The following is a 13,605-nucleotide window of genomic DNA, read 5'->3' as shown; positions in this document are numbered from 1 at the left end:
CTGCTCTGCAATTTTATTATTAGAAATATATCCTATATAATTACAGATCCAGAACCAAGCCCTGACATGTATTTATGTACTGAGCTTTGTTGTGGTACTGTATATAGCACCAGATATATCAAATAGAAAATCGCCCCTAGGGTTGAAAAAAAAATCTAGATTTTATTTCCAAAATCACCCAGCCCTAATGTGACGCTTACATTCAGCAATATTTTTTGCTGTTTTTAGTGCAAAGTACATAATAATTTCAGTTATTTGTCTCATTAGTAGGATCACCATGACAGTTTTGTCTGGGGAATGGCAGCCAGTGGCGTAGCTATAGGGGTCGCAACGGTCGCAGTTATGACCGGACCCCCAAGCCTGGGGGCCCACAGGGCCCGTGTTGCCACACAGCGCTGACCGCACTGCCAACTGTATTTGCATCCACAGGGAGGCGTTATGTAGTGATGTCACCGAGCCTGTCTGCGCCGAGTCACTCACAGCACAGACCGGAGGAGAAGGATTTTCCTCTCGTCCTGGGAACGGGGATAGGTAAGTAATTATGTTATTATTTTTCTTTTAGGTACCTACATATGGGGCATTTATACTGGGTTATGGGAGGGGGGCTCATATGGTAGCTGCTGAGGGGGCATTATACTATATGGGGGGCATTATACTGTATAGGACAGATTAGGGGGCATTATACTGTATGGGGGCATTATACTGTATGGGACAGCTATGGGGGCATTATACTGTATGGGGCAGCTATAGGGGGCATTATACTGTATGTGGCAGCTATGGAGGGCATTATACTTTATGGGGGACATTATATTCTATGGTACAGCTATGGTGGGCATTATACTTTGTGGGGCATTATATTGTATGGGACAGCTATGGGGGCATTATACTGTATGGGACAGCTATGGTGGGCATTATACTGTATGGGACAGCTATGGGGGCATTATACTGTATGGGACATTATATTGTTTGGGGCAGCTATTGGGGGCATTATACTGCGGGGGGCAGCTATGGGGAGCATTATAATGTGGGGGCAGCTATGGGGAGCATTATACTGTGGGGGCAGCTATGTGGGGCATTATACTGTGGGGTCAGCTATGGAGGGCATTATACTGTGGGGACAGCTATGGGGGGCATTATACTGCGTGGGGGCATCTATGGGGGCATTATACTGCATGTGGGAAGCTATGGGGGGGCATTATACTGTGTGGGGGAATTATACTGTGTGTGGGCAGCTATGGGGGCATTATATTGTGTGGGGGCAGCTATGGGATATTATACTGTGGGGTCAGCTATGGGGAGCATTATACTGTGGAGGAATTCATGGAGTCTATCGGGCAAGGCGGCTAGGCATAGGCATGCGAAGGGGTCTGGTGCAGTTGGGAAGGGGTAGGGGGGGCCCAAGCGGAATTCTTGCACCAGGGCACATGAGCCTTTAGCTACACCCCTGATGACAGCACACTATCAAAACCAATCTGTTAATAAACTGCTGACAAATATATTGATTGTAGACTCAAAATGGTTAGTATCACTACTGACAACCCCTTTAGGCCTAATTCACATGAACATGTGCGTTTTGCGTGCGCAAAAAAACTTGTTTTTTGCATGTTGCATTTCCGTGTGTCATCAGTGTTTGCTGCGTGGCTGTGTGATTTTCACGCATATGCCATACTTATGACACGCGGTTTTGATGTTTAGAAAAATAAATGAAGGAAGTGGTTTTATTTTTTCCTTAATTTCTTTATCTACTGTTGCGCGAATCACGCGCGACACACGGAAGTGCTTCCGTGTGCCGTGCGCGATTTTCAGGCACCCATTGACTTCAATGGGTGCGTGATGCGCGAAAAATGGCCGAGTATCGGACATGTTGTGAGTTTTACGCAGCGGAGATATGCTGCGTGAAAATCATGGACTGTCTGAACGGCCTCATTCACTAACATAGGTCCGTGCGACGCGCGTGATTTTCATGCGCGTATCACGGACGTAAAACACGTTCGTGTGAATAAGGCCTTAGTATGAGCGCTACCGAGATCAATTATCGCTGGCTGCTCATTTTCCCTGCAGTGGCTGCTACAGGAGAAATGTAGTATTACATGCTGCAATTCAAATGATTGACCGTCCATGTGAGCCTCTGTTTACATCTGCATTATAGGCTCCGTTAGGGCCTCCATCGCAGATCCAGTCAAAAATGATGCTTCGCTACATTTTCAGATAAAATGACAGACACCCTCACGGAAGCCCGACACAACTCATTACAGTCAATGGTTTTCGTCGGGCAACGTTTGTGTCCATGATGCAATGGCTTTGGCACTTCAGTTTTTCTATTCTTCTGTTCCTATGACAGAACGCAATAACTTTGCGCAGATGTTAACAAAGTCTTATACATGGATGGCCTGAGTCTTAGGCTGGATTCACACGAGCACATTACGTCCGTAATGGATGGCGTATTTCGGCCGCAAGTCCCGGACCGAACACACTGCAGGGAGCCGGGCTCCTAGCATCATAGTTATGTACTACGCTAGGAGTCCCTGCCTCTCTGCAGGACAACTGTCCCGTACTGTAATCATGTTTTCAGTACGGGACAGTAGTTCCATGTAGAGGCAGGGACTCCTAGCGTTGACATAACTATGATGCTAGGAGCCCGGCTCCCTGCACTGTTTTCAGTCCGGGACTTGCGGCCGAAATACGTCCGTCCTTTACGGACGTAATGTGCTCGTGTGAATCCAGCCTTACAAAGAGAGAGTCACTGCTTTTTGCTCTGGCTCATTGATCTGGGGTCCCAAGTAGGTGACCGCTCTCTGACATGTATATGCCTTTATAGGGCATAAGGAGAGTAGCCCTGATGGGTTAGTGAATCTTCATTACACTACTGAAGAATGGCACTGCTGCTTATGCTATTAATTGTGTATTCATTTCTGTTCCTTCTAATTGCTTCTGTGACTCCGCTCCAGTTTTGTACATCAAGTAAATGACATTGTGCTACATGGGTTATGCGTAGTACAGTCCGGGTCCAGGATTTATGTTCGTTTGGATGCCTCATGTTCCCTTTGTGAAATTCTTATGTCCGTTCCTATTCTGTTATTGTTCCCCTAATGCCACAATTGAATTGAGGCATCTGCAGTTATTTAACAGAAAGCTGGCAAATAAAATGTTTGACTGTAGTAATAATGTCCCTGAATCATCCAGAACTGCATCACGTGGACTATTCATGAGATGCTAAAAAAAAAAGGCTAACCATCTGTTTTATACACACTGTATTTACTATAAACTTATTGTACCCGGCCTTTACAAATGCTTGCAAGTATTGCTGAAATGTAGTTTCTTCTAACCCTTTCAACTAAGTGAATTGCAGAATTTTTATGTATTAACTGGTTTGAAGAGTTGAAAGTAATAGGTTACCACCATTTACCCTAAAATAATGTCTATTGTATTGTAATGTGTACTATGGATGGACAAAAAATACAAATAAAAACCTTTAGATTAAAATCCTGGCTCAGTCACCTTTTACAACATGATCAGAGCACTAAAACTAGAGCTGCCATGTCTGGAAAAGCTAGAGCTACATCTGTTATCATACCAGATGCCACCCTTTTCCCTGAAGTTATCTCTTGGCAACACTGGCACCTTGTTATGTTGCCAGATTGACAGAAAGCTTCCGGTGTTGGCAGAGTGATAGGACTTTAATTCTTGTTGATCCAGACTTTTGAGGATGTGAAGGATGAGGATGAGATTTGTTCAAATGGCATCCACATGGCTGGTACTGTAAGGAAAATCCATACGCAGAAAATGCCCAGCGATCTTGTCCCATGGGCAAGGGGGCCTTTTGATTGGTAGGAGCTAAGGCATGTGATACATTTTTATATATAAAATGCCTGTTCTCCCAACCAGACAGCCAGATTCGACAAAGCCGCATTCTAATCATCTCCTGTATTTTTTTGTTTTTTTTGCATTCGACATTGGAGGCTTTTACATGCTGCTACTGGAAATCCTTGTTTAAAGAGGCTCCGTCACCAGTTTAAAAGTCCTATCTCCAAACATAATCTGTTCGGTGCTGTAATGTAGATAACAACTGTGGTTTTTATTTTGAAAAACGATCATTTTTGAGCAAGTTATGAACAATTTTAGATTTATGCTAATTAGTTTCTTAATGACCAACTGGGCATTTTTTTTTAAACTTTTTACCAAGTGGGCGTTGTAAAGGGAAGTGTATGACACTGACCATGCTTTTGCTGACCAATCAGCGCCATACAATTCTCTTCATTCATGTTTAGCTGTACTCACAGCACAGGGTAATCTCGCGAGATCACGCTGTGCTGTGAGTAAGTCCCACAGAAACTTGTTCACATAGTATTTTTTACTCTCTACTGGGGGGCATGTCATCCAAACTGACAACAAAACAAAGCTATGTAGAGTAGTTATATAGCAATACTAAGCATGATGGTCTTGTTCGCTTTACATACCTTTTAAATTAAGCGTAGAAATGGGGGGAAAAATGTCCGAGGCTCTTCACGTGCTGGCCCAATACCTAAACTAGCTTTCTGCATTGTTTCTATTAAGGCTGTACCCTCCAAGTGAATTGGGTATTGATCTAACATAAAAAAACAAACTGAAAAACCCTATAATATCTGGTGTCTAATTCACAAGGAGTATAAATATGTAATTACATTAACTCCACCTGAGATTCCCTCATTTTCTTTCTGCACCATCAACTTTTTATTTTTTATATTTAATTGTCATTTCTTGGAATAATTCAAGAATATGTTGCTTCCTAACTTTACTAGATTCACAAATTAAATCAGACTACGTGAATATTAGGACATTGGAAGATATTGGATAAATTGATGGTTGGGTAAAAAATAAAAAAAATAAAAATCATTAAAAACAAAATGTAGAATTTGAGACAAATTTCAATGTTTTTTAAATAATTCAAGTCTGGGTTCAAAAGTAGCCAAAATAAACTGATTTATCAAGAAGCACATCAGTGGATTATTTCGAAGATGTTTTCAACTGTCTTCAGAGGAGGACAAACCAGGATAGAAGTCATCAGAGTCTGCAGTTGGAGAAATCTTGAGATAAATTTCAGGTGCTGAGTGGATGGCTTGTAGTACATGGCAAATACTAATGTCATCTCCAACAGTAAAAAGTTGACCCTGGGAAGCTGGTCTTACAGGCAGTCTCCTGCGATCTTTAGATCACCTATGCCATTGACGGCAATATCACAATATTGCAGTCTATGGCAAATTAAGGGCATTGCTAATGAGACCTGCCACAGGCCGGTCTCAATAGCAATCTTCCTATAACAAGGCTAGGTGCATTCACAAGGCTCCCAGCTGCTAGAGGAATACACTGGATCTCGCAATCTCGCCGGCCCTGAAGCAAAAGGGCCAGTAAAAACCCCTCGGATGCCGGTGGTCACATTTGACACCTGCATCTGAAGGGTTAAATGCTTGCAATCAGAATTTTTTTCCGCTTGGTCCCGGTGGCAGCAGAGACCCGGTGGCTATAGCGCCCCCTCTGCTTCTGAGCAGGCGCCATTTTTAAAATCAATTTCCCGACGTAAATAGGCATATTAGTGTCCGGAAAGGGTTAAAGGTGTTCTCCCACTAACACAACCCTATTCTTTATGCACTATTTAGTGCCTATGGATATCAGAGGGATGGGAGTGTCCATATTCTACTAGCCAGAACAGAGAGCTGCTAACAAAGAGCAGTTCTTGGTGACCTGGCCTGCCGTGTATTTGGCTCTGTTCACATCTGCATCATGACGTGCTGGATCCATCAGAGCTCCATTGTGGTGTCTGTCATTTTGAGGGAAAAAAATACATACAGTGCTATTTTTCATCGTTAAACATGAGGTAACCTGCGACGGAGTGTGTAAGTCTGACTGGATACAATAGGGGGACTAAATGGTTGGCCATTAATTTAAATGGCCAACAGGTAATACTTTAATTTTTCTGCAGCCTGTGCTGCAAGGGAAATGTTTAGCCAGCTGCTGCTTTGCCTCATAATATCAGATTTTAGTCTGTAGTTTTAGACCCTAGACCTGGAGCGATCAGCTCATCCCTGAGCCGCTTTAATTTTAAAAACGGTTGTCTTGATGTGACAACCCATTTAGGTTTAAGGACATTTTGAGAGAATGTGTTAGAGGGGCTTTTTCCAAGAGACTTTGGTTCAAACTTCCCCTGAATATTTAAAAACAACTGACGGCTATTATGTCAAATACCTGGAAAGCTGTAAATGCTGCAGTTATCAGATACTTTAATGTATTTCTATGATAAATTGAACAAACCGTTGTAAAAATGATAATACTATAGTTATGACAATTTAAATGTATTGACTATATTTTGTAATCAATTTATTTGTACTTTGATTTAAAAAATTATTCTTAAAAAAACAAGCTCATTATTTAGCGATTCCAAACTTTTTGTCAAAAGTATATAAAAGATATACATTTGTGGCTTTAAGTTTAATTTTGGGAGATAGGGAGATAAAAAATTGAATATCCGAGGGCGCAGCTGTACTGGAAATTGCTTTTATTTGTACAACAACAACGTGTTTCAAGGCCGTACCGGCCTCTTCGTCAGGTTAGGTAACTTGTACCTAACCTGACGAAGAGGCCGGTACGGCCTTGAAACACATTGTTGTTGTTGTACAAATAAAAGCAATTTCCAGTACAGCTGCGCCCTCGGATATTCCATTTTTTTTTCTCCCTATCTCCTGGATCTACATAGTGGATTTTTACCAATCTTCAAACCGGAATTTGGGCTGCAACTGTCTCTACCTAAGTCTAACTTGGACACGCACCTTGGGATGTTATGCTCCGAGCATAACAACATCAGGTCAGCATAATTGACCACTTTTTTCCTTTTGTTCTCACCTAATACAGGCTCATGCACTATGTGCGCTTTGTTTCCTTTTTCCCTATAGCGTGAAGTTTAATTTTGATATCCAACATTACAATGTAGCAGAGCTCACTATCCAGTCTGGTAATTTATCTTCCTCGTTCTAGTCATACATGTGATTCAGCCAAGATTTTCCTTAAAGGGGCTGTCCAGTTGAGAAATCCCATTTTTAAATAACCTATTAGGGCAGTCTGAGTTGTAGGGGTATTTCCAACTTAGACATTTATGGCTTATTCAGCTCTGTGAACCGCACCTATATCGAGAACAGGCGTCACATGACCCCATTTAGCCATGCAGGGACCAGTAAAGAGGGGGAGTGCACTACTGCGCGCTGCTCTCTCCATTTTGTTCAATGGGGATTACGAAAACAGCCGAGCAAACGGCTGCTCGGCCGTTTCCGTAACTCCTATACAACTAAATGGAGAGAGTGGCTCCTTCTCCACTAGTCTCTGCCACATAAGGCGAAATGAAGGTCAGGTGAGCCCCGGTCTCTATATAGGTGTGGGTTCCAGAGCTGGGACCCACATCGATCATACATTTATAGCATATCCTGTGGATATGCCATATGTCTTTGTTGGGAGTATCCCTTTAATTGAGGAGTTAATCAGTTAGCCGGAGAGCGGCTACAAAGAGTGTCTCTGGAGGACAATGAGCACTATGTAATGGTTTATTTGCTCTATGGTGGTACTGCAGGGGAAATAAACACTTGCTGCCAGGTTCCCCCACTGATTATAGCTTATTGTTGGGAGTCCCAGCAGCAGAATACCCTGTGATTAGCTTCTGGCGATCCTTCTACAGCAAAGGGATTGTCAAAAGTGGACAATCTCTTTGATTTTCAATAGAGAGTTTGTGATAAGTAAGAGCATTATGTTTAACGTTTATTAAGGGCCGGTTCACATCAGCGTTGGCTTTCCGTTCAGGGGTTCCGTCTGAGGTTTCCGTCGGGTGCACCCCACAATGGAAAGTCAAACGGAAACTTTAGCATTCCGGCAGGTTTCCGTTTTTGTGATGGAATCAATAGCGCAGTAGACTGCGCTATAGATTCCGTCGAAAAAACGGAAACCCTGCTGGAATGGTTACAAACGGAAACCATTAGCAATGTTTCAGTCACCATTGATATCAATGGTGATGCAAACGGAAGCTAATGTTTCCGTTTGACTTTCTGTTGAGGGGTTCACCCGACGGAAACCTCCAACGGAACCCCTGAACGGAAAGCCAACGCTGATGTGAACCAGCCATAAGGGACCGGTGATATTGGTGTTACTTTAATAGTACCATTTTTCATTTCCAAGGCTCAGGTTTTAGGTCCTTCACATGGCATTATTATGGTACAAATGCAGCATGTTGGCTCAGTGATTAGCATTGTGACCTTACAGCACTGTGGTCCTGGAATAAAAACCTACCAAGGGCAATGGCAACATCTGCGTGGAGGTTTTATGTTCTCCCCAGTCTTTGCATGGAATTTCTCTCGGTACACCGCGGTTTCTACCAACACTCCAAAAAGATACTGATAAGTTTATGACTTGCTATCAAATTATCCATAATGTGTCTGGCTAACTTATTGAAATTAGATTCGGAGACCCAATGAGAAATAAATCATCATTGTATGCAACTAGTCATCCAGCACTGAGGTGCCAAGCACTCCTGAGTGACTACATAGAAAATGTGTAGGTCTGTTGTCCATCATGAATACAGAGGTCATGCACCTAATTGCAATTTCAAAAAGATTATTTTAAAATACTGTACATAAAGTGCGGTTTTGGATTCATAAATAATTTTTCAAAAACTCAATAACTCGAAACAGTTTTAAACACAATTTATTTTTGTTTTAAATAATCAACTAGATCATCCAGTGTTTTGATTTCATACATTGTTATTAGAGCTATTATCAATGAATGCTGTTTTCATATGAATATAATCAACGAATGAAAAGATTTCACCAAAACCCAAAAATAAAAATGCCCTTTTAAAACACAGCAGCAATAACAACCTAATATTACACTGCTAGAATGAATACAGATGATTGGCTTTACTGAAAAGAGTCTACATCTTTATAGCCAGTACACAATACAGTAAGGACTTTACATCGTGCCGCCTGCCTAAGATCTAATTGTTCCTTTTCAGTTTTTTTTGTGCTTTGCTTCAGCACAACTTCATCTATAAAACCTCAAGCCATTACCCCGCCCTTGTAAAAGCAATACAGTGAGTGCCCGTACCTATGCACTACCGTACAATATATTATTAGTTTCTTCTTAAAATTCATGAGAGGTTGGCAACAGCAATACGATTAAATAAAGGGCTGTGTGGATAGCTCCGATGTTGGTTTGTGTTCTAGTGTAGCTTTTACAAAGTTGAACAAAGGCTAAATCAAATTAAAGTGAGTGACACATGCACCAAAATATTACTTATTCTGAAGAAAATGATTTGGGATAGCAGAAGTCCCTGTTTTGTTGTGTACACAAAAGAAATTTGTGTAAAATCTGCTTGGCTTTTTTTTTTTCATATACAAACAATGCAATTGATAATATACAAGATTTTGAGAAGACGTACCCAGTATATACCCCATCGGTGAAGTATTATCGGACACTTATCAGGTTATATGGATATGTGAGTGATCTCCGGTTGGTAAGTAGTTACCAGACGGTGCATTATTAACATCAATTGTAGTCTTGTTAGAGTTTTATACAAGTGTCAATTATTTACAGCAAATCCATTGATGATTTATAAAATAAAATCAAGAGCATTTTACATCCCAGTTTTCAGGGGAAAAATGTAAAATAAGGCGAACCGTTGCTTATTTAGTGATTATTGTGTCTTTCACAAGTCCATCCAATGTCATCATCTTCGGTGGTGTTCCAGAGCCAGGAAAATCCAAATGCTTGAAGAGATAGCATTAACAGCATGGTATTTAATATGTACACTGCATTGTAAACTACACACTCCTTGACCCCATCCGAATGAAGGTGATTTCCCATGCTCTGTTTAATAGGCTCATGCTAAAATAAAAGGTTTCTTGCATAAAAAAAACCCCATGCGGTTAATGTGTGGAAGCGGCAAACACACACTTTTTGTTTTTCAGCGTTCTCCATTATTTTTCTTCTGAATACTGGCAGTAACCATTCACCCTATAGGACAATAAAACAAAAACGATGAATGAGTTTCATATTCCTCCATTATGCTTTGTTCACACCAGTATCATGACTTCTGTTTATAATGGAGCCCTATTTATGGGATTCATCGAGGTTCCAGTATTTTAATGGCAAGAATAGAGCTTCAGTCTGCACTATTCTTGCCATCATAAATACTAGAAAGCATGATGAAAACCCCAACATTATAGAGGTTATTTGGGTTTTTAAAATTGGTGGTTGGATTCTCGGCACCCCCTCGATCAGTTGTTTGAAGGGGCCATGGTGCCAGTACGAGAGCCGCAGCCTCTTTATTCTTTACATGGTTCTTCTCCTAGTTCGCACCTGCACGTGCGGTTACATTTGTAGCAGCCATGCAAGGTGTTGCAACACTCTCCCATTCACTTGGGAATGCAGCCCCTTCATACAGCTGAGTGGCGGTTGTGCCGATAGTCGGACCCCAACTGATCTTATATTGATGACCTAGCCTAAGGTTAGGTAATCCATTTTAAAAACCTGGTTAACCCCTTTAACGTTCGTGTGAACGTATTGATACTTGAAAAATTGCTTATGTACTTGTAGCAAAGGGCCTTAGCTATCCTAGAGAGGAATGAGTAGCCCAGTCCTATATGCATACTGAAGGTGAGCTTGGTGGATTACTACAACACTATACTCCTCTGGTTTACTAGAACACAATACGCCTCTTTTATGAAAACTGTAGCAAGAGCCTAAAAGTTACAGCTCTTGCTACTGCTGTCTTCTAAGGAACTCCTAGCAAGGGCCCAAGGAGCCCAGTTGGGAAACAATAGTCTTACCAGAAAAAGTGGCCTTGTTATCCATAGCAACCAATCACAGTGCAGCTTTATTTTTTTCAAGCGTAGTTTAAGAAATAAAAGCTGAACTCTAATTGCTTTCTGTTAGACAATTTTTATAAATGAGGCACAGTGTATACTTAAAGGGGAAATCCAGCCAAAACTGACATATCAAAGATATGTGTCAGACGATGATGGTGGAATGAGCACAGAGCAACAGTGATTTCCAGAATGAATGTCCTGCAATTTTTTGCAGAGTATCCAAACTCTGTTGACCCAGCTCTGAGATTACAGTTACTAGAAATCTTAGACACAATAATCTAAGCAAAAAAAAACATTGATTTGAATGGCCGTGCGTTTACAATATTGTCGGAGATTTTCAGTGATTAAAATCTCTAAGCAGTGATGAACAGGTTTGACACGTTATTATGTGGGAAGTTGGTCAGGGACCAGCCACCGTTGTGATCACTTGACATGGAGAACTTTTGGGTGGCCTTCGCCTTTAAGGTATTTTCAGAAGGAAGTGCCATGACTTTATTTCTTTCAGATTTACCATCACATTAGAAGTGTATGCGCATGCATCTATCAGAGCACTCATTGCAGTTTCCATAATTTATATTAAACTATCATTTCATGGTAAAGTTGTTTAAAATATTGTACTATGCCAAGCATTTGCACATTTGGCACAGTGAATTTATCCATAGACATAATGGGCATAGCTGGCTTTATGTCTTTCAATTGACCATCAATGAAGACTTCTAATTTAGGAATAACATTTAGAACATCAAGCATATAACATAAGCGGATATGCTACTATAGTTTATCAGCTTCCAGAACTTGGCTGTACAAGTGGATACTTGATGTCTGTTTTATTCTGTAATATTACATTGTTTCTAAAATCATTCTAGATCTCAATCATTGAATTCTACGGGAATAATCTTTCCCAAACAAATACACGCACATAACTAACCTGAATCACTATGGTATTAAGAATAAGTTTTCTTCTCAATGTGTCTGACTTCCTTCTTGGTTTTCACCTTATATCCGTCATTCTAGAATAAAAATGAACAAGAAATGTTATAGGTATACCAATTTTTATTCAAATCTTAAAATCAAGAATTAGGGTATGTTCACACGGCCAAATTTCAGACGTATACGAGGCGTATTATGCCTCGTTTTACGTCTGAAAATAGGGCTGCAATACGTCGGCAAACATCTGCCCATTCATTTGAATGGGTTTGCCGACGTACTGTGCAGACGACCTGTAATTTACGCGTCGTCGTTTGACAGCTGTCAAACGACGACGCGTAAATTTACTGCCTCGGCAAAGAAGTGCAGGGCACTTCTTTGCCACGTAATTTGAGCCGTTCTTCATTGAAATCAATGAAGCACGGCTCAAGGTTTACGAGCGTCTCAGACGCCTCGTAAATTACGAGGAGCTTTTACGTGTGAAACGAGGCAGCTGTTAACAGTCTGTCTTTTCACACGTAACTGCCTCTCAGCGTGTGAACATACCCTTAAGGTACAACAGATTGTATTTATACTCTAGATCCACCCAATGGCTCAGAGCAAAATAATCTATCCATTTGTTTCTATATTATTAGGTGATATATCCATTTATTTCCATATATCAGTGGGATTGTGGCTGACCCATTTCTTCCCTAGGTTTTTAAAGGGCTCGAGTATCTCTGACCAACCTAAACCAGAGGACAAGCACTCTCCCAGCCTAGACCTACAGTACGTCTTTGGGCGGAATTAGGTTTTAGTTAGTACAAATACAATTCAAACAAAAATATTATTAGCAACAAGACATAAGATTAGCTCTTCCATAACCGACTGCAGTAAAAAAAATTCTTACATAGTCCAAAACTTAAGAGTAAACAATTAACACAAAAATCCAATTAAACCTCCGTTATTTTGGAACAAATAAGTTAACTCTGAATACTTACCGAATAGCCCTGTTCAACTACCTGTATAGTTGATTCTTGGATTAGTTGAAGTACTCCTGGAAGTAGTCTGCATTTTTCTAGATTGCATAATGTATGGCATACCTTAGTTCAGTGATTCCCATTTTTTACTATTCCCAAGGAACCCCTGCTCTCATTTCTACTATAAAGAATCTGGGTGTAGGGGAAGGTAAAGCAATCTATAGTCTATATTCCAGTCAAGATTTGTCAACTGCTTTGCCTGGCCCCATTCTGAGCATTTTTGAGCAGCCTGTAATACGCTTGTCTTCTCTACAGTAGAAGTGACAACTCTGCTGCTGTCAACTGGGGTACCCTGGTTGGGAAACGCTCCCTTAGGTCATAGTTATGAAATAGACAGGGTCAGACAGACAATAGAGGGCCCTTGTTCAGGAGCACTATGGGTGGTCTTGCTGTCAACCTGCTAATGAGAGTATAGGAGAACCTCCAGAGATCTCTTTAACCCCTTTCTGACATTTGACGTATCCATACATCATAGCCGGGTAGGGGAAGTATAGAACGGGCTCACGGAGTGAACCCGCTCCACACGATGCGGGTGTCGGCTGTATGTTACAGTGGCAGTGGTTTCTGGCCACGATTTTACTATAATTGGGCAAAATGAAGCCACAAGAATTAGTGTGAATACATCCTGATCCTGGTAATTGATTTTTCTATTACAGACTGCTATTCCATATTTAAGTAAATAGATGGATTAAGGATCAAAAGCATGTATGACACAAGGTTAAATACAAACCAAACTGATGCTCATCTTAAGATATTAAACTTGGCACACAGCAAGGCATGTA

At 41.0% G+C, this 13,605-nt stretch overlaps 1 protein-coding gene across 19 annotated transcripts in view; it reads right to left on the bottom strand.

The window, feature by feature from the left end:
* Positions 1 to 8,733: 8,733 nt before the first annotated feature.
* ANK3 (ankyrin 3) overlaps positions 8,734 to 13,605 on the bottom strand; it is a 520,456-nt gene continuing 515,584 nt past the window's right edge. For all 19 annotated transcript variants that reach the window (XM_075841157.1, XM_075841158.1, XM_075841153.1 and 16 more), the window contains 2 exons: positions 11,806 to 11,887; positions 8,734 to 10,023 (listed from right to left, as the gene is read on the bottom strand). In XM_075841157.1, the coding sequence (XP_075697272.1) occupies positions 11,822 to 11,887 (66 nt within the window). In that variant the 3' untranslated portion in view covers positions 8,734 to 10,023; positions 11,806 to 11,821. The remainder of the gene's footprint in view (positions 10,024 to 11,805; positions 11,888 to 13,605) is intronic.

The sequence above is a fragment of the Rhinoderma darwinii genome, chromosome 11 (assembly GCF_050947455.1).
Source record: "Rhinoderma darwinii isolate aRhiDar2 chromosome 11, aRhiDar2.hap1, whole genome shotgun sequence".
Lineage (NCBI taxonomy): Eukaryota > Metazoa > Chordata > Amphibia > Anura > Rhinodermatidae > Rhinoderma > Rhinoderma darwinii.
The sequence above is the reverse complement of the archived record's forward strand: the minus strand, read 5'-3'. Positions and strand labels throughout refer to the sequence as shown.